The following is a 20671-nucleotide window of genomic DNA, read 5'->3' on the forward strand; positions in this document are numbered from 1 at the left end:
TTTGAGATTGTGTAGAATAATCAGTGACGACGGCAGGAAGAAAGATGAAGTAACAAGATGAAACGCGAGCTCTGTCTATTACTGTTCCAGGGCAGATACCCGATGGTCCAGGAGACTTATTATCTGTGATAACCCTCAGGGGCTTAAACATCCCATTTTTAGTTGTGTGCTCTGAGGCCGAGAGAGAGAAGGCAGCTGAAAACTACTGTCATGACAGCAAGGAATGGAACTGGAATCTGAGCTGGGCTCTTCTGTTCCTAAGTGTGTGTGTCCTCTACTGCCAGACTTACACTGTCAGCCAGTATTGGGAAGGGGCAGTAGTCAGGGTTCCTGAGGCTGGCATAGATCTTAATGCCTTCTGAAGTCTAGATAAATAGAGGATAAATTCTCTGGAAGAATAATCTAAGAAGATCGTGAGCTAGGAGAACGCTGAGGTTCAGGGGTTCAGGGGACCAGTAGTTCAGTTCTATCTTCAGCTGATCTCAGGCTGACTCTGGGTACAGCCATCATCCTCTTCCCTGTCAGATTCCAGTCCTCTGAAGAATATCTATTATACCCAGATATTCAATAACTTGAGCATTTGCTCTTATTTTATGTATATGACTGTTTTCCCTGAATATATGTTGTACACCAGCAAGTGTTTTTAACTCCTGATCTTAGCTGGACAGTGGTGGTGGTGAACACCTTTAATTCCAGCTCTCAGGAGGTAGATCTCAGAGTTTGAGTCCAGCCAGATTTACAGAGTGAGTCCTAGGACAACCAGGGCTACACAGAGAAACCCTGTCTTTCAAAAGCAAAACCCCAAACAAAATAGAATCAAAATTCCCCGAGTTATTTTTTCAGCCCCATCTTGGATGAATTTTAAAGGTCAGACATCATCTGAGCTCCTATCTCATGGAATCCAGTCAGCCTGGTAATTAAGTCCTTGTTGCTCCAGAGTTGCACGGAGCGTCCAGTGCCCTAGATGCCAGTGCACTTCTTCAGCTACTTATTTGTTCTGCCATCTGTTTGCCAAGAACTAGTAAGTATGATCCCGGGGTCTCATAGACTAAGACTCTGCTTTGACCACGCCCCCTCCATGAAGACCTTCTATTCCAACTCAGCTCAAGAAGGTCCTGTGATTAGAGGGTTGGAAAGGTAGGTTCATTGATAGGATGACTGTTATTCTGGCACTAGGAATAAGACAGGAGGTGGAGACAGGAGAACCCCTGCAGCTTGTTGGCTGGCCAGCCTAATCTAATGGTTAGGCTCCAGGTCAGTAAGTGAGTCTATCTCAGAGAACAAGGTTATTTGGAAGTGGAGGAAGAATGCAATTAAGATTGTCCTCTGACTCTCTCTCTCTCCCTCTCTGACTTTCTCTCTCCCTCTGACTCTCTTTCTCCCTCTGACTCTCTTTCTCCCTCTACCCCCTTTCTCCCCTTCCCCTCCTCCCCCTCTCCTTCCTTCCCTCTCTCCCTCTAACTCTTTCTCTCCCTCTACCCCTCTCCTTCCCTTCCCCTCTCCCTTCCTCTCTTCCTCTCCCTCTCCTCATCCTCCACCTCTCTCACACACATATACACATATGGTCTGACTTGTACACTTGCATACATTTCTGCATGTGTGCATATGCATACACACAGACAAATACAAAAACTAAGAAGTTCCTGTGAAAGTACAGTGCATAAAGGACTAGAACCAAGGAAGAAAGACTGGGTAGAATGGTTGGAGAAAACTCCACAGAACATATATATATATATATATATATATATATATATATATATATATATATATATATCCAGAGGTTTGTCTACTAGGTTATTCTAGATCTGATTAAGTTGACAGTCAGCATTAACTATCACAGGAGTATAAGAGATGATGGAGTCATTTAATTAGAGAATTGGCCCAAGTTCCAGAGGGGAATGACATGCAGAGGACTCCTTGATACAATGCTTCTTAGTGTGTTGTGTAAAGTGTGAATTGAAACACAACTGGTGAAGTTAGGAGACCTGTTTACCAATAGAGGCAATCAAACATACAAAGACCTAGGGTAGAGGTAGGAAGGGAGAGAAAGAAAGAAAGAAAGGAGGGAGGCAGGAAAAACAGAGGCAGTTGCAGTGACGGGCATGACAAAGGCTGAGGCAGATGCTGTAGGATTATGAAAGACTTTTAAGGATAAAGAAAAGAGTAGAAAATGATGGAGCAATGTTGAGCTTTACAGTTACATGACCAGGAAAACAGCTGGGTATATTGTTCAAGGAAGGATATGGGGAAGAGGATGGAAGGTTCCTGTCACTTTAGGGGACTAGCCAGGGGATGAGGATGGGCTGCCCTGGAGAAGTCACAAGGAGGGCACAGGAACTGCGGCATATTTTTATCTGTCTTGGGAATGTCACTGGGAGGATGAGTGGATAGATAGAGGAAGAGTGATCAGGGAAGGGAGACGCTCTGAACAGAGATGTGGGGAGGTGGAACTGAACCTTGCAGGTTTAAGTCTGAAAAAAGGATTTTCTGGAAGAAGTGACAGCAAGTGTGAATGTCGGAAAGGGGACATGCTTGGGATGCATAATCCTGAATGTCAGCATGGCAACTGCTAAATGAAATACGGAGTCAAGATGGAAGAGACGGTCCTAAAACAAGAGTGGAGACCCTGTAACAAGGTTTGAGGAAAGGTACTAGTCTCTTATGCTCACCTTAGTGAGCTGGGATTGTGAAAACAAGGGGATGAACTGTCTTTAACACACATGCACACTCAGATTTGTGCACACACACATGCACTAGCACACATATACATGAGAATATATTTATGTGTAGGTATATTTTATCTGCACATATCAGCACTACATGAATGTCTGGTGCCTGTTGAAGTCAGAAGAGTGTAACATACGGGTACATACCTTTTTATGAATTTACCCATCCAAGGATACTAAAAAATGGCACAAGAATTGAGATTTCAAGCATATCTCCATTTAGTCTAAGTCATGAAAATGAGGAGACAAAACCAAGTCAGAGCAAAAAGAAGCCAGTGCAAGAGTGTCATGGAAGTGGGGAAAGGAAGGTAGTTCAAGGTGGGCAGTGGTATACTGTGTGGTCAGTTATTGTGGGCAACAAGTGAAACTGGACTGTTTACATTACTGGGTACCTTTCCAAGTTCATATTTAAGGAGGGATAGGACCAAGAACCTGACTAGAGAGACTTCAAAGAGAATGGATTAGAGTAGGAGTGTAGTTTCATTGGTGGAATCCTTGTCTTGCATGTATAATGCCTTGGGTGTGATCTCTGGTGAAGCATAAACCAGGAATGGTGATATATACCTGCAATCTCACAACTCAGGCAATGGAGATAGGAAGAATAGAATAGGTCGAGGTTATATACTGTTTGAGGTCAACCTAGGCTGCATGAAACTCTGTCTCAGAAAGGGGGAGAGGGTTAGAGAAGGGGGTAGCATGTAGCCTGGCAGGCAGGGACAATGGTGCAGGCACAGTCCCTGCACCATAATTAAGTGTATTGCCTCGTAGAGAAAGCCTGAGGTACTAAGGTCAGAAGGCAGGAAGAGAAGCGTTTGTGATACTGAGAAGGAAGAGTGGATCCAGCATGTGGGTACTCTAGAACCAGGCATAGAACAGAAAACTTATTCAAGATTCTTCCGTGGATAATAAATAGCTACTTACAATACTGAAATTGCTAGTATTGGCCAGGACAGGATGGGGGAGAAAGTAGCCATGGTGATCTTCAGTGATCACAGCAGAACTGGGCTGCAGTTGACCATGGTTCCACCTAGGGTTACCTAGGATGCCTTTCAGAAATATAGAATGTGAACCTCTCTTCAGAGAACCCCTGAGCATCCATCTTGAATGGGACTACTCAATGATGTTTTCAAATGTCTTCCCGGTGATCAGATTACCTGCACAGCACTGAGAACCTCTGATGGGCACATCAGCTTTTTCATGGGCTTGACATTAAGCCAAGTATGAGGGGTGCTTGCAAGTGAAAGGGACACATGGAGGGTCAGCCTTGACATCCAGAGGCTCTCTAAGAGAATCTGCTGTCTTTCCCCAGGAAGGCCATTATCACAGCACTTACTGAAATGATGCCCTAGTTTAATTCTGCAGCTTCAGAGCTTCCTGGAGCCTAGAAGAAAACAGGCACCCAAAGCAAACTTTGTTCACTTCTATGTTCTTCATTGTAGGATAATTTTGCAAACCCTAGGTAGTTACTGAACTGAGTCTACTTTCAATATCCACAGAATGTATGCAAGCAGTCATGGCTGGTTTCTTATGCTGTCACCCAGCCTGAGGGGTGATTCCAAGGATTCAAGGGTTCTCTTGAGCCCCTTAGGCCTCTCATTCTGGATGTTAACGGTGACCTGGCCAAGTGTGTGTGTGTGTGTGTGTGTGTGTGTGTGTGTGTGTGTCTGTATCTGTGTCTAGAATTCTTTCATCCTCTGAGAACCTTTCTGTCTTATTTAATGCAGTTTGGCTGTCAATCAAGTAATCAACCCCACTTCCATTTGGAGTGTGATCTAGACCTATCCAGTTATAATAGTGCACTTTTGAACATTGGTTCAAGAGGTAATGATGGAATTTTTAAAAAACATCCACTGGCATTTTAAGAAGACTACTCTTTAGAGTGGAAACTTTGACTTCCCTCAACTCTATGCCTTTGGAGCTGGGCTGCAGTCTCTCCCACACAGCTTTTTGAACTGAGATAAGTTCCTGTGGCCCTCATGAGAGGCTGGTCATGTGGGGTATGCACTGGAGAGTCAGGCAGGCATGGTCAAAGAGTTTGTGAGGTAGCTGTCCCTGGGATGTCCAGGTGTCCGTCTCTGGGTCATAGCAGTCAAAGGAAGCTGAGTCCTCAATGTTACAGTCTGTGGTCAGCCGCCGTCCACCTGTCACATACAGCTTGTTCCCCATCACCGTGGCCCCATGGTGCATCCTTCGGTCTTTCATGTCCGCACACTTGGCAAATTTGTTGGACTGAGGATCATAAGCGAGAATCCTTCTTGTGTAACCTGAAAATCCAATAACATGAACAACTGTAAGTCGACTGTTCACCTGTGGCTGTGGGTCAGTGGTTGAGGGATGCTTTTGCTCCCTACCCACACCAGGCTGAGACCTTGAGCTGAAGCACAGATGTTCAAGTACCTTATTTAACCTGACATGTGACAGAGCTGATTCTCACAGCTGGATCTCTCTGGCTCTGGCCCAAATTTAGGCAGCATGTAAGACATTGGTAGAGTAGGGGCAGACTCTACCTCACAGAAGCTTCCTTAGCCTTATTGGCATTTTTATCTCTCCTACTTTACTCCAGAGCCATAGCCATTCAAGGAAAGAGCCCATCTTTGGAACTCAGAAATGATACCTATGTCAGATTATTGGGTAGTCACTTTGAGGGTCTTTATTTTACTGACAGGCAAACCAAGACATGGAAAGATGAATAACTTACAAAAAGTATGTAACCACTTAGTGGTAGAGTTGGGATTTAGATCCAGGTCTTGTTGACCCCTACACCAGCCCTCTTAATCATAATATATTATAAAGCTATTATAGAGAAATGATCACTGGTAGTCATTGTTGTTCTTATTAGTAGTATCATCATCATTGTTAATAATTGCTACTATATTATTATTATTATTATTATTATTATTATTATTATTATTATGAGACAGGATCACACACTGTTGTCTAGTCTGATGTGGAACTCATTATGTAGCCCAGACTGGCTTCAACGTAATGATGATCCTGTTTCAGCCTCCCATATACTCAAATTACAGGTTTAGCTCCTACAGCTAGCTAGTGTCAACATCGAGTGTCTCTTCTTCACTATGTGTCACGAACAATTTTATCATGGCAATAACTCTGCAGAATGGGCACCGTTTCATCCCTTGTTTATGCAGAGAGGTGTGGAGAAGCTTCCAGGTGAATAGTCTTGCCTGGCTTTTCACATTCTCCCCAGAGAATGTGCTTTTAAAAAGATCTGCCCATAGAATAACACTTCCCTGTCAGCATCAGCAACTATTTTCCCTAAGAACTGCCCAGTTTGTCCCGAGCCACCCATCCTCTGTTAACTCACCTCCTACAATGATGATCTTCTCCCCCAGTACAACTGCAGGGGCACACACATTCTTGATCATCCTTGTCTCCATTTTGTACCATGTGTTTCTGGAAATGTGGTAGACCTGATGAGGGAAAGAGAACCATGGCAACAAAACTTAAAGTTAGCTTCTTTAAAAGAGACGGAGTTGTTTATTATGTTGTGTGTGTGTGTGTGTGTGTGTGTGTGTGTGTCTGTGTGTGTGTCTGTGTGTGTGCATGGGTATATCCTTGTGTGTTTGTGAATGTATCTCTGTGTATGTGTATATGTGTGTATGTTTGTATGGGTATATTTGTGTGTGTGTGTGTGTGTGTGTGTGTGTGTGTATGGATATATCCTTGTGTGTGTGTGTGTGTGTGTGTGTGTGTGTGTGTGTGTGAATGTGTGTAATTCTGTGTATGTGTATATATGTGTGTATGTTTGTATGGGTATATCTTTGTGTGTGGGGGGGGTAGATGCCTCAGTTCAAGTGTAAAGGTCAGAGCATAGCTTTAGGTCTTGGTTCTCTCTTCCACTATGTGAGCTCCAGGACTTTAACTGAGGTCGTTAGTTCTGTGACAAGAGTCTTTAGCTGCCGAGCCATCTCAATGGCCCAAGTAGTCATTTAGAGGGCAAATAAGAAATGAAGTTTTTAAAACAATTCTTTCCATGTTTTAAATTGTGGGTATTACTATCAGCAAATGAATTATTGCTGGCAGAAAAAAGAATGTAATAAAAGTTAGTCATGTGACCTCATGAGACCAATGGTGGTAGTTCTGCACTAAGAGTTCTGCACTAAGGTAGATGCTTCCCTTCCCTTCTTGGAAAATTTTATTCTTTTAATGAGAAATGGAAGTGGGTGGATATTTAAGAAATTGATTATTTTCTAATAATTTTATTTCTAGCTCATGTTTATGTTTCTAAATGTTCCTGTGTAGCCGAGAGGGTCAGAGAACCAAGAATAAGTTTGAAGCTATTTAAGGAAGGCTTTGGAACAGTTTATGCCTGAGATGAATTAGAAGTTTTGAGAAAGAAGAGAAGCAAGAGAAGAAGACAAATCAATGAGGAGAAGGCAGGCTCATTAGCCATCCTCTGAAATGTGGATTGAATCAGGATTCCCTCTTTTGTTGATTTTCTAACTTCTTTGCATATGAAATATAATTTCTAGCTTTACTAAAGACCTTATTCTTACCATTAGATAAACAATTGGAGGCTGAGGATGTAAGATACTCGGTAGAGTGTGTGTATGTATGTAGTATGTCTGTATGTATATATGTGCTGATCCCAGAACCACATAGTCAGGATATGGTTGGTGTCACCTTGTAATCCTAGCACTCAAAAGATGGAGGCAGGAGGATTAGAAGGTCAAGGTTATCCTTGGCTACACAGGAAGTTTGAGGTCAGCCTACAAGGGACTTTGTTTTTTAAAATAATAAGAGGTGGACCAGTGCTTAAGAGAGCTGGATGTTCTTCTAGAGGTCCTAGGTTCAATTCTGAGCAACTCACATGGTGGCTCACAAGTGTCTTTAATTCCAGTTCTAGAGACTTGGATCCCTAGAGTTACAGGCATGTGGTGCACCGATATATAAGCAGGCAAAATGCACATAAAAAATAAATATGTCTTTAAAAGCAAATAAGCAACAAGAAAATTTTTACTTTCACATTTTATCAGGTAGCTAGGCTCAGAGGAACACAGTGATTTTCCTAAGGCTACATAGCCAGACTGTGTAGAAATGGTAGTTTCTGTTTCAATCTGGAGGCCATGTTCTTGACCACTAATGTCATGGATCTGTTGAGGGTATATGGCCTTTTCTGGTAGTTTAAACACTATTATTGTTGTGATATGCATATGGCGCGTGTGTACACACTCATAGGATGGAATGTGTGGAGGCAGGAGGGTCAGAAGGTCAAGATCACCCTTGGCTACACAGGGAGTTTGAGGTCAGCCTGGGCTACATAGGGATCAGTGGAGTTTATTCTCTCTGTCCACTTTTACAAGAGTTCTGGGGACCAAACTGTTCATAAGGTTTTCAGGGTAAGTCCCTTTGCCTGCATCCATCTTACAGTCCCGTGATGGGTGTTTTTGAGACCGAGACCCCCTTGGGATCTACATCATTCCTTCTTGCTGTTGAAACCTGAAGGAAACCTGAACCAGTCACAGTGGCTGGGAAGCTCCTTTGCTTCATCCGAAAGTACATTGGTGGCCCACTCCTTGAGAAGTGGGATCCTCAGAGGAAAAGTAAATGCTGCTTGCATTTTACTCTAGTGAAGGATTTCCTCCTGGCCTTCTGTTACCTCAGCTTTGTGTGGCAAGGTAACCATGAAATGATCTTCCCTTACAGTATGAGACCGGTATCTCATCCAGCAGCAGCAAAACAAAGGCCAGGTAGAAAGGGACCAAACACATTTACCTCGTCTAGTGTCACCATTGAAAGAATGCATGCATCAGATGGGGAAAACTCTGCCTCTGCCTGAAAACCCATCCTGTTCCTTCAAGTGACCCTTGGCATTCATTTTAAACTCTGTTGAACTGAGTCGAGTGTTCACTTCAAAGCTAATGCTAGGCAGGAAAGAAAAACATGTAGATGAATACTTTCACCCATTTCTGGCTTTCCTCAATTATAACACAAAAGGATCGCTCACAAGTTTGTGTGTAGCTTTGTTTTAGTTTTGCATTTAATCTTAGGAAGTTGGTGACAGTTTTGTAGTATGAAGTCACCAGCATATTTGTTGATTCTATTGAGAAACAGCCAGAGATGGTGGGGGCGGGGTTCTAGCTTCTCACAAATGTGTGCTGGTGGATCTCTTGACTCTTTCCAAGCTCAAGTCAATGTGTGGGACTGAGAATGGTACTTCTGAAGAGTGAGGCTCTTTCTAGATGGTTGGGAGGAGTGTGAGCTGCAAGAACCTCCAGCAGCTCTGATGGTGTCCAAGCCATCATCATGCTTTGCCTGGGCTTCTGGGAGAATCTCCCTGTTCTGCTCCAGTCTGTTCTCTACAAGCACAATGGGAGCGAAAATGCTAATCTGATTGCTTCCCCACTATACACAAAACACTTTGATGCTCTCTCTGCCCATACTGTCAGGTTACCATCCCAGTTTCTTGACAAGATTTTGATGGGCAGGCCTTGGAGGCAGCATGTGGGGAGGTTGCTGGTGTAGTGGGATGGGGATGATGAAGATCACACCTGTTCTCAGTCTGCATACAGCCTTCCTCCTCCTTGCTCTATGGCAACCATATGCCATGTTCTCAGCTCCCTAGGTCGTGGGCCGTGTCTCCTTCTTTTTCTTCTGGCCTTTGTACAAAGGACCTTTTTCCAGGATTACTCCCTCCCTTTGCAGATAACTGACTTCCTCAGCTATCAGAAAGTTCTTTGCTCCCAGTCAGGACCTCTCTTCCATGCATCTCAGCATCCACTTGGACTCCCCTCCCCTCTTTCATTGTTTTTTCTTATCTGCCAGCTCACCTCCTGTGCTTCATTGCTTAAATCAGCTTAAGACAAACACAGAGTTCTCTTCAACGTCCTCTGGACTCTCATACGCTGTGTCATACCTTCAGGTCCCATTTAGGACACCTCTTAAGCGCTCACAGCATCCAAATCTTCAGATTCTGAATTGCAACTGCCTTGTAAACTCCTTGAAGGTTAAATGTAATTTTCTGTTTCCAGGATTCCAAAGCCTTTACAGTAGCCAGTGTTCAATATGACACACATGGATGAACAGAGTGCACCCCTTGTGGTCTTCTGTATTGCAAAGAGAAGCTTACCATTTATAGAGCAATTGTTAAATGCTTGCATGAAGCTGGTAAACACTTGATATTATTAAACTGTAGGGTGATGTCATTATACAACAAGGTGGGTCGAGCCTATCATTGGATGAGAAGAAAAGGTAGGGAGGGGGGAAGTCTAGGGAGGCAGAAGAGAGGAAAAAGCGGGAGATTCAAGAGGGGCAACATGGAAGCAGATGTGGATGTTTCTCTCTGCACATCGCTATATGAATAAGGTTGCTATGAATATTTTATAAGGGATGGAGTTGTACAGGATCATTTGACTTATCTAGGTGGGCAAATTATATTATACCAATTGGATCAGAGTATTTTGGTGTGTTCTTTGATGGGGCGACTAAATTGAGTGCAAAGAGGATGTGGTGGTGGGATGCCCAAAGCCCGACATGGAGTTGGGATGGGTCTGTGCAAGACTTAGCAACAACTGGTTGTGGACCACCCAGGACAGAAGCAGCTAGGGCAGGTGGAGTTAACAGCCAGGGAAGGGAACCAGGGAAGGAATTGGACATAGTACTACCTGAAGACCCAGTAATTCCACTTCTGGGCATATACCCCAAAGATGCTCCAATATACAATAAGGACACATGCTCCACCACGTTCATAGCAGCCTTATTTATAATAGCCAGAAGAGGGAAAGAACCCAGATGTCCTTCAGTAGATGAATGGATACAAAAATTGTGGTATATTTATACAATGGAGTACTACTCAGCTATTAGAAACAATGACTTTATGAAATTCCTAGGAAAATGTATGGATCTAGAGAATGTCATCCTGAGTGAGGTAACCCAGTCACAAAAGAACAGACATAATATGCAGTCACTGATAATTGGATACCAGCCCCAGAAAGATCTGAATACCTAAGAAACAACTCACAGACCATATGAAGCTCAAAAAAAGAGAGGCCAAAAAGTGGAATTCTCAGTCCTTCTTAGAAAACAAAACAAAACAAAACAAAAACAAAACAATAAGTGTATAGCACCCTCTTAGAGTGGGGTACACCTAGACCTTAAATCATTAATAACTCAAGAGCTAAGAAGATAGCCTTGTAGCAATTTTTGGCATTTAAAAATCACTAGGTTTAATCTATACACACCAAGAAAATTTTGACTATTTCCATGTTATGTTTTGTTTTACAGGTACTTTATGCTTATTATAACTAGTAAGATTTCAATGCATACTATCAAACCTTTAAAAATCAAGTACTGACAAAAATATATTCATATAGTTTTATGCCAAAATGCCTTTAAAATCTGTACATGTATCTCTGTTTTTTAAAATAAAGTTATAAGAAAAAAATTACCACAATATTAAACACTTCTCAGAGATTGTGTAAGTGAAGTGACTTTCTCCTGTCATTTAAGGCACAGATTCCCAGACCTCGCCATGCTTCAGATACTCCTGGAGACTTTTGTAAAGCACAGATGCCACATCCCATGCTAAGAGACTTGGAGTCTTATTGTGAAGTCTCATTGATGTGAGTTAGGAGAAACACTAACATCCATCCAAAAGGACTTTGCTTAATATGTTTCAGCCTGAACTTCTAGGTTATTTTTCCATCAAGTGAAAATAAGCTCTCTGTGGATTCATAGAATTCATAAATAAAATAACACTGAAAAGTTTCTTCTCTTCATTCTCTGCAAAAGACAAATATGTGCATGTGTATGTGCATGCTGAGTATGTGCCTATGTGTGTGCGTGTGTACTGTGTGTGTGCCTATGTGAGTATGTATACATGCATATGTATTGTTCTCATAGGTACACATATTTGTACATATATGCTTTTTGTACACATGTGTACATATAAATATGTATACATATATGCACATATGTTCATATAGATATGCCTATATGTACAGATGTGTATATTCCATTATATGTCTTCATTTACAGAGGTGTATACATGTACATGTGCATGCCATGATAACTATGATTTTATTGATATATACACAAATGCCAACATATGTACATATATGTGTGCAAAGATATGTCTATGTATATAAGTATATAAGATTACATCTATGTACATACATATTTATAACATCTGGGCATATATATGTGCTGTTATATATATATATATATATATATATATATACATGAATGCATGTATACAGAAATGTATACATATACATGTGTATATACATATATGTGCACATGCATGACCATGAACATATACATGCATATGTATTGTGCAGATGTTTGTCATTATGTATGCATGTATGTATATCTGTATGCCTACATATGTACTCATTATATCTATATCTATAAATACATATATGAGACCGTCATGTAATTATGTGTGTGCATATGTGTGTATGTACGCATACTTATGTTGTTTGCTATATATATTCATGTGAATGAATGTATACATACATGACTGAATACATGCACACATATATATGCACGTATATATTATATATACGTGCCTATGAGTATATCTGTACATATATGTATGTGCATATATGTATATATGTGCATGTTTATGCTGTTATATATGTGCATGTGAATGCTTGTTCACATGACTAAAGACACACACATGGCTTCTTCCTCGGTGCTGCCTGTGAGGTGGCTGCCATCTATTTTGTGGCATCATGGCTGCCCTCCGGCCTCTGGTGAAGCCCAAGATCATCAAAAAGAGAACCAAGAAGTTCATCAGGCACCAGTCAGACAGATATGTGAAAATCAAGCAAAACTGGCGCAAACCCAGAGGCATCGACAACAGGGTGCGGAGAAGATTCAAGGGCCAGATCCTGATGCCCAACATTGATTATGGGAGTAACAAGAAAACCAAGCACATGCTGCCTAGTGGCTTCCGGAAGTTTCTTGTCCACAATGTCAAGGAGCTGGAAGTGCTGCTGATGTGCAACAAATCTTTCTGTGCTGAGATTGCTCACAATGTGTCCTCTAAGAACCAAAAGCCACCATAGAAAGAGCAGCACAGCTGGCCGTCAGAGTCATGAATCCCAACGCCAGGCTACGCAGTGAAGAAAATGAGTAGATGGTGTGTGTGCATGTTTTGTGTTCAAATAAAACTACACACACACACACACACACGCACAAAAGACACACATATGTATAAGTGTACATATATGTATATGCCATTATATTAGGCATGTTTATATATGTATTATATGCATATGTGTGTGTGTGCAAACATTTGGTACTAACACGATGAGAAGAAACCACAAATTACCTGGATAAGGCGCACAGGGTTCTGCATGATGTCTTCACCCCCAAAGAGATAAAGCCTTTGGTCCTTCAGTGCGACGGCAGGGTGGAGCACAGCCACTGGCATGTCAGCCACGCTCTCCCAGACATCACGGATGCTGTCATACCTCTCCATGGAGCCCAGAAGCTCCTGCCCCTCTCCAGTACCCCCAATGGAGAAGATGAAGTTCCTGTGAGCAGTGCTTCTGTGGGAGTAACGGGCTGCCAGCATGGGTTCCCCCATCCTCCACTGGTTGAGTTTCAGAGAGAAGATATAAACACCAGCGCTGATGAGACTCTTCCCCTCACTGACAGCCATGCCCCCGAGCACATAGACGCTTCTGTGCAAGGTGACAGCTGAGGCCTTGTACAACCGTGTGGGAAGTTTGGCTAGGCTCTGCCACTGGCCAGTCTGTACACTGTATAGCAAGACATCCCTGGTGGTCTGCTGGTTGTCCTTCCGTCCCCCAAGAAGAAGGAGGAAGTCTTGGTAGGAGCTCCTCGGGGGCATGTGCCATAGGAGTTTACAATCCTGGACACTGGGGCCATACAAAGAGAATATCTGCTTCCTGGCCATCTCCAGGATGGCTTGGCAAGCAGGCAGGGACTGGAGGAGAGCATCGTTGGCAATGAAGTGGTGAAAAAAGGCTGGGTGGATGTACTGAAGGCGGACCTGCTGTAACAATTCCTGCATGTACCTCCACCGGGCTTGGGGGTCGTGCTTCACCCAAGCCATGAGGGCCTCAAACACCTTCTCCTCCTCTCCACAGAGCTTGTCATCTCCCAGGTAGTCCCTCAGCTCTGTGGCACAGAGCTCCTTCAGGTCAGCCGATGCTGCCACCTCTGGGAAGTAAGTTAGGGCCACTTCCCTCGCTTTCTTCTTAAGGCTGTCACAGCTTAAGATTTCTGCGAGTCTGACCAGGCCCAGGCAGTTGCTGGGGGCCAGCTGACTCTGGAGGTATGAGGAGCAGGCCTCAAACATCTGGGGATACTGCAGCAGGGCAGCTGCCTCCATCAGTGGGAGGACGTTGGCAGCTGTGATGTGCACCTCTCCTGTGTACACATACGTGATGACCTGCTCCAGAGTTGTGGAACTGATGCCTTTCAACTGCACTTTGGCCTCTCTGCTCTCCCGGAAGTGGCTGCAGAACATGGCCTTGAAGTAGGGGCTGCTGGAGGCTAGCACATTTCGGTGGCAAGGGACCTCCCAGGCCCCAGTGCAGATGCTCACGTCAGTCAGGATCTTGTTTTGTCTTAAGCCATTGAGCTGTCTTAACAAGTCAGATGAGAAGTTGTGGTCTTTGAAGACAACCCCATCTGGTAACTCTTCATCCATCCTACAGAGAAGGAGGGAAGCTTCAAATGGAAGCGATGTCAAGGCTTTATCACAGAGTACACTAGAGGAGTTAGCTGAGGGAGGGGGGTGTTTTCCAAGTCTCATTTGCTGCTATCTATTTACCCAGACAGTGGACTCAAAAACAGTAGAGCACATTGAAAATCAAAGAGGAAACTACCCTCCCCCTAGACCACAGAGTGATCTACTTCAGGCTATTACTATCTTCAGAAATAAAAGACACGTAGCATCTCCAGCTACTCTTAGGCATTTTTCAACCAAAGTGAATAGTCAGGAACTCCCATATTAGCCTGACACAACAATACTCCATGCCTTTGACGAGATATATATGCCTTTGTCCAGATCCTCAACAGAATTGCCAACTAGTCATTCACCAACCTGGCATTCGGGGGTGTGGTCATCTGGTCATTGAATAGAACTGAGAGGTCACAGAAGACTGCTGTGAGATCTAGATAGAAGTCTTTGTGCTCTTTAGCTTTTATTTTAAAGGTATAATTAATAGAGAACAAAGACTAAACATGTCTGTGGTTTATTGGTGGTGACACAGTCAGTCTGCCTGCTGAGGAATGACATATTAGGGACACTTACCTTATTTTGCTGTAGTGACATCCACTGATGTTGGATCTGTCTTGTCCTCTCAAGATTTCCACCTTAGGCTCAGAATAAAACCGTAAGCCCCAGGCCTTTCCGTTGGCAAATTCTCTGTCCTAGGAGAGTTCTGGATTTGTTTATGCTGCAAGCACTTTCACAGTTTCTAGAGCTCTGTGCAAAGGCTGCTGGGCAGGCAGACAGTGTATACATTCCAAGGCTAAGAATAGCTGCATATGTACTTTCCAATGTTATGACATGTGACTTTCCAGTTGCCTTTTGCAGCCACCCGAGGGCCTGTAGGACTGCGCATGCCCACATGCCTTGTTTCCTTGGCGAGTGTTTACATCGGTATAAATAGAAAGAAAGAACAAGTTCTCTGACCAAGGCTTTGCTGCCCATTTGGACATATCCTGAGTCCTCTGTCCTAAGAGTGCCTGGGACCTCTAGCTGCCTGTAAACAGGTTGCTGTGACCTGTGCGGAATCACTGAAGACAGCTCTGGGTCACACTTGAGGTAGCAGGTGGTCATGGGAGAGGCAGAGAGTGGACAGAACTCTGGGTGCTTTTCAGTAGATGTCCATCCATTCCCTCCTGCCTGACAGGATTGGTATGAGGGCTGCGGTTTTCCTTCTAGGCTCTCAAGGCAAAGAGGTCCAGAGGAAAGGCTGTTTTTGCTTGTTTGGTTGGTATTTTTTGTTTCTTAAATATTTTTAAGCATTCTGTAGTTTCCAGATTTGTGAAAGTTCTGGCCCTAATTGGGCCTTCTGTCCCTATGGTTCTCTCTCTCTCTCTCTCTCTCTCTCTCTCTCTCTCTCTCTCTCTCTCTCTCTCTCTCTCTCTCTCTCCCCTTTCCCTCCCTTCCTCCCTACTTGTGCATGTGCATTCTGAATTATAACTGTTTTTCCTTGACACCTGCTCCTTCCGGATACCTGCTAACTGCTCTTCAGCTGGGCTTGCTTAGACTTCAGGCTTCCTTTTCTGTCTCCCCTCACCAGACAGAAATGAATTAGATGCAAGGGGTAAAGCATAGTGATCCAGGGGGGAAAGACAACAGTGAAGAATGGAATGAGGAGAAAGGAGGAGGAAGGATAGAGGAAAATGAAGAGGAGGGAAGGGAAGAATGAAGAAGGAAGAAAGGGAAAGAGAAAGCAAGAGGGAGGAAAGGGGAGAAAGATGAAGTGGAGGGGAGAAAAAGATAGAGGAAGGAGGGAGAAGGAGGAAGAGAAGACAAGTTTGAGGGAAACAGAGAGGGATGGAAGGAAGATGTGGAGGAGAAGGGAGGGGAGAGAGGAAGGAGAGGGAGGGAGGAAGAATGAAGTGGAACAGGAGGAAGAAGAAAAGGTACTATAGAGGGTAGAAAGAAAAGGAGGAACAGGAGGATCAGAAGAAAGAAGGGAAACACTGATGGAGATGGAGAAGACAGTGGTAGAGGCGGTCAGGCCTACAGTGATGAGCACTGGATCACTGGAAGGGCTGGGGGTGGGACAAGCATTTGTCACTCATCTGGGCACTGCTGTCCATGATTTCTCTAGCCACAAATGAGCAGCATAAAGGCTTGGCTTCCTCTTCCCACATTGCTTAGGCTTCTGTGACAGCCTGTCACTCTAGTTTTAGTCCTTGTTTCTAGACTCTCCACTGTTACCACCTCTGTATTGTTGCCACAGAGTAACCCCTGGTAGGACAAGTCAGGACTTGCCAGGCTCCATATGACACCTCCGCTGCCTCCCTTGTTAGGAGGAAAGTTGGTCTCCTGGATCGTCCCAGAACCACATCTCCCACTTGTGTATTTTTATACTTGCTTCAGCAGACAGCTTATAGGTCCATGCACATATCAGTTAGTATTTCTGTTGGGGAGTTAGGACTGGCCTGGCTTCTAGGGTACTTGGGATAGGGTGGCAGTGTTCTCTCCCACTCATAGTTGTAGGTCATAGCCCCCAAAGAGCTCAGCTGCCCAAAGGGAAAACATACATCTAATGCATGGCATTGGGTCCAGGAGTCTAGAGGCAAATGTAGGTGGTAGCAGAAAGCCTGAGACAAATGGGTCAGATATCCAGGAGGTAAGGAGGAGAGAGGTCAGGGATGCTGGCTATTCCTGGGCTTCTGAGGCATGCTGATGACATGGGTGAGCAGTTACATCTCTGACGACCCTCCGTTCTCTACTCTGTGCTTTATGTACACTCTTCACTTGGTCTATCTTCGGTTGCACTGCCTTCATTCATCCTTCCACATGTGGTTCATGTGCCAGCTTTTCTTAGAGTCTTCTCTGCTCTTCCTTGCATGTCTGCCATGTTTTTACACACTCTGAACCTTGGAACAGAGGCTGTGCCTCAGACCCTATAGATGTCTGCTGGCTCACTGTGCCTCTCCTGTCAGTGTGGAGTCTCTGAATGCAGGTTTGATATCCTGCCCTTTCCTTAGAGTCCAGTGCAAGGTGTGAGATCTATTGGGTGGGTTCTGTTAAGTTCCTGAACTGTGCAGAACCGATCAGAGACAGGATGGAGAATGGGAAGATGGGAGCCTCATGGGGATCAATTTTAGGGTTTTATTGCTGTGAACAGACACCATGACCAAGGCATCTCTTATAAAGGACAACATTTAATTGGAACTGGTTTAGAGGTTCCAAGGTTCAGTTCATTATCATCAAGGCAGGAGAATGGCAGCATCTAGACGGGCATGGAGCAAGTAGAGCTAAGAGTTCTACATCTTGTTCTGAAGGCAAATAGGAGAAGACTGGTATCCTCAGGCAGCTAGGAGGAAGCTCTCAAAGCCCACCCCCACAGTTATACCACTTCCTCCAATAAGACCACACCCACCCCAACAAGGCCACACCTCCAAATAGTGCACCTCCTGGGCCAAGCATATTCAAACCACCACAGGGTCCCATCTGTTTGTAGTAGTACCAGAGTTACCACTTGCAGTGTGTGTGTAGAAAGCAATGTGAACCCTCACTTTAATCAAATAATGTTAATAATATAATGAGCTGAAAAGCCAAATAATTGCTTTGGATAATAGAGTGAAAGATGACTGTGAGCTAAGGGCAGAGCTTTGGCCTTTGGGAACTAGGAACAAACGAAAAACAACTTTTTCTGGAGTTTGAATGCCTCCTCCATCATGGTTTTTCCTGCTGGTGAGCAAGTCAAGGATATTCTGAGGTCAAAAGGCAGAGTGAATTAACTTAGCACTGGTCCCTGGAAGGCTGCTGGGCTTCCTCCTCCACCTTCTACTTACGCCTTCCAGAACCAGACCTGTCAAGTGTTTGGATGACCCTGGGCATACATGGATAAGTACCTGACCAGCTTCAGTCAATCTTTCAATTTTTAGCACTTAGGAACAAGCAGGTTTTATTCTTTTGGCTTGGTCAAATAGAATTCAGAAAAAGACACAGAGTTGAGCTGCTTAACACATAGCAAACACACACACACACACACACACACACACACACACACACACACACACACACACGAACTCCATCCCAACGTCTTTCCCACCCACGAGTAATCTCAGCCAACTTGTTTATACACCACTTTCTCTCCAACAACTTTTTCCTTTTCTTCTTACATTTCCTTGAGAAGATATTTTCGTTTTGGGTTTGAACATATGGTGACCAAAAATGAATGAGGACACCCAGCTCTGTCCTTCCTTTTGAGGAAAGCCAGGGTTACAGTGAATCAAGATTTGGGAAATAAGAGGACTGAGAACAATCTTGGCATCCTTCTCTTAGTATCTATACAATCTCTAGCAAATTATTTATGTTCTTCTAGCTTTGACTTCCCATGTATTAGATAAAGGGGCTCAGCACCCCTGTCTTATATCAGTAACATGCAGAGTGCTGGAAATATTCTTAGCCTCACTAATATTATCTTATTGCTCTGAAGATAATCTTGTCAGAGGCTAACAGACCATGGCATTTAACTTTTAGAGTCTAAATTTATTTTCTGGTCATTTTAGCTGTTTGTTTTATCCCTGAGCAATGGATTGATATGCTCCTAATCCTCTAGAGATTTAACCTCTGGGGGTCTTGGAGACTAGTCAGAGCTTTGTCATGAACTGTCTGCATGGCCTCAGACATGTCACAGATCTCTGTATATATTTCCCCATCTGGCCTTGAAGATATGAACCCCTGACTCTTGTAGCTGCCCCCCTGTGATTTGTACTCCAAGTATCTTCTACAGGATAAGGCACAAACAGGAACTGTCAAAGGCCGAGCCTCAGTGGGGAGGTCTCATCAGAGTTCTGGCTCATCTTTGGCCTGAAGCCAAGTACAGAGGAAAATGTCAGCCAGTGCCTTTTATAATTTTGCTCTTTTAAGTAAATCCAGAAAGCCTTTCTTTCCTGGTAGAGTTCTGAACTGACTCTGGAGGCCTTTCTTTCTTATCAGTGAGTACAGGGACTGAATTCTTTGTGGAAAAGGTAGACCAGTGTGTCAGCAGTAGGCTTGACTACTAGGACCAAGAAGCCACCAAGCAAGTACACATATGACCACAGGGGCATGTACACATGTACAAACATACATATATATGTCCTCTGGGTATGTACGATACCTGCCTTTAGAGAACTGGCTTCAAAGAGCTATGCCTTAAGGACAGACACTGCATGTAAAGACATCCACAGCAGCCATTCTGACTAGAAGGCTGCTCCTTACTGGTGTTAGGGAACTTCTTGGTTCCACTGAGGCCAAATGGGAGAAGAATGTGATAAGCAGACATAGGAAAACTGGATCTACAAAATTTGTAGGCTGGAATCTCCCTTGCTGTGTCATGCCAGCCCTCCTTAGCCACAGGTCTCAGTCCATGGGTCAGTCACCTGCAGTTAAAACACTAAGAAACAATTGCACTTGCAATTAAAGTGTGTGTGAGGATGCTCAAAGGCTTTGTGCAAATGCTACACAACTTTAAGGGACTCCAACATTGGTAGTGAATGTTGATCCCCATCAGGTCCCGAGGGATGACTGTAGAGTCTGGCTGAGTCTGTATCTCTCTTACTATGAATTCTTTTTCCTCACAGTTTTTGGCAAGGTCTACAATGACTTTATAGTCACAACAATAGGTAAAGGGAACTCTGTGCCTTGATCCAAGGGTTTCCTTGATGATTGTCCTCTGGGATCAAACACCTTGACAACTGCCATTAACTTTAACTCTTCTTCAATGGCCCCTTCCCACTGCCAGAAATATTTTCATATTTTCCTCCCCATGGAGAGAAAGGGGAGAAAAGACTCAGAGAGATTATGTCAGCACTATTAGCAGATGTTGTAACCCAGATGTCTGAACCCTGTTCTTCCTGTAAACTGAAGTCTGACCTCATATATCTCTTGTGCTACAGACAGCTCTCCTGCCTGCCATTAAGGCACAAAGAAGAATGAACTTAGGTAAAGATGCCTCTTCCTGGTTTAGCTTTGTGAATAGAAAGTGAAACACACTGTTTGGCCTCTCTACTGCCCATCAGCTACACCCAGTGTTAAGGTAGACACCAAGGCAGGCACACCACATTCCTTCCACTTGGCTCTTTTCTCTCAGGAGATTGAAGGCAAGAGGCCTGTACAGGATGTCTGACATAGAAGGCAAACTTTCTGACCTTAGAAATAGAATTAGGCTCCTTAGGAAAATGGGGGTTGACCAAGAATCTGACTAACCAAGAGTTGTACATATATCCATCCATCCATCCATCCATCCATCCATCCATCCATCCATCCA

The 20671-nt window shown here is 43.8% G+C and overlaps 1 protein-coding gene and 1 pseudogene across 2 annotated transcripts; one reads left to right on the top strand and one right to left on the bottom strand.

The window, feature by feature from the left end:
• Positions 1–1779: 1779 nt before the first annotated feature.
• Positions 1780–15140, bottom strand: KLHL38 (kelch like family member 38). Its single transcript, XM_080909433.1, has 4 exons — positions 14980–15140; positions 13024–14374; positions 6052–6157; positions 1780–4990 (listed from the first exon to the last, which is right to left on the bottom strand). Exons 2-4 carry the CDS (start codon positions 14371–14373, stop codon positions 4701–4703), a joined length of 1746 nt encoding a protein of 581 aa, XP_080765559.1. The 5' UTR covers position 14374; positions 14980–15140; the 3' UTR covers positions 1780–4700.
• LOC308414158 (large ribosomal subunit protein eL32-like) lies at positions 12400–12828 on the top strand (annotated as a pseudogene). The gene has a single exon. The product of its transcript is annotated as a large ribosomal subunit protein eL32-like (transcript).
• Positions 15141–20671: the final 5531 nt, after the last annotated feature.

Source organism: Micromys minutus, assembly GCF_963924665.1.
Source record: "Micromys minutus genome assembly, chromosome: 33".
Taxonomy (NCBI): domain Eukaryota; kingdom Metazoa; phylum Chordata; class Mammalia; order Rodentia; family Muridae; genus Micromys; species Micromys minutus.

Bases quoted from the DNA above. Each gene is read 5' to 3' on its own strand.
- KLHL38 (XM_080909433.1), bottom strand. From the start codon at position 14,373: ATGGATGAAGAGTTACCAGATGGGGTTGTCTTCAAAGACCACAACTTC. The intron at 6,158-13,023 runs GTAATTTGTGGT...TTCCCTCATCAG, and splicing joins ACCCTGTGCGCCTTATCCAG to GTCTACCACATTTCCAGAAA. The intron at 4,991-6,051 runs GTGAGTTAACAG...TTGGATTTTCAG, and splicing joins GAAGATCATCATTGTAGGAG to GTTACACAAGAAGGATTCTC.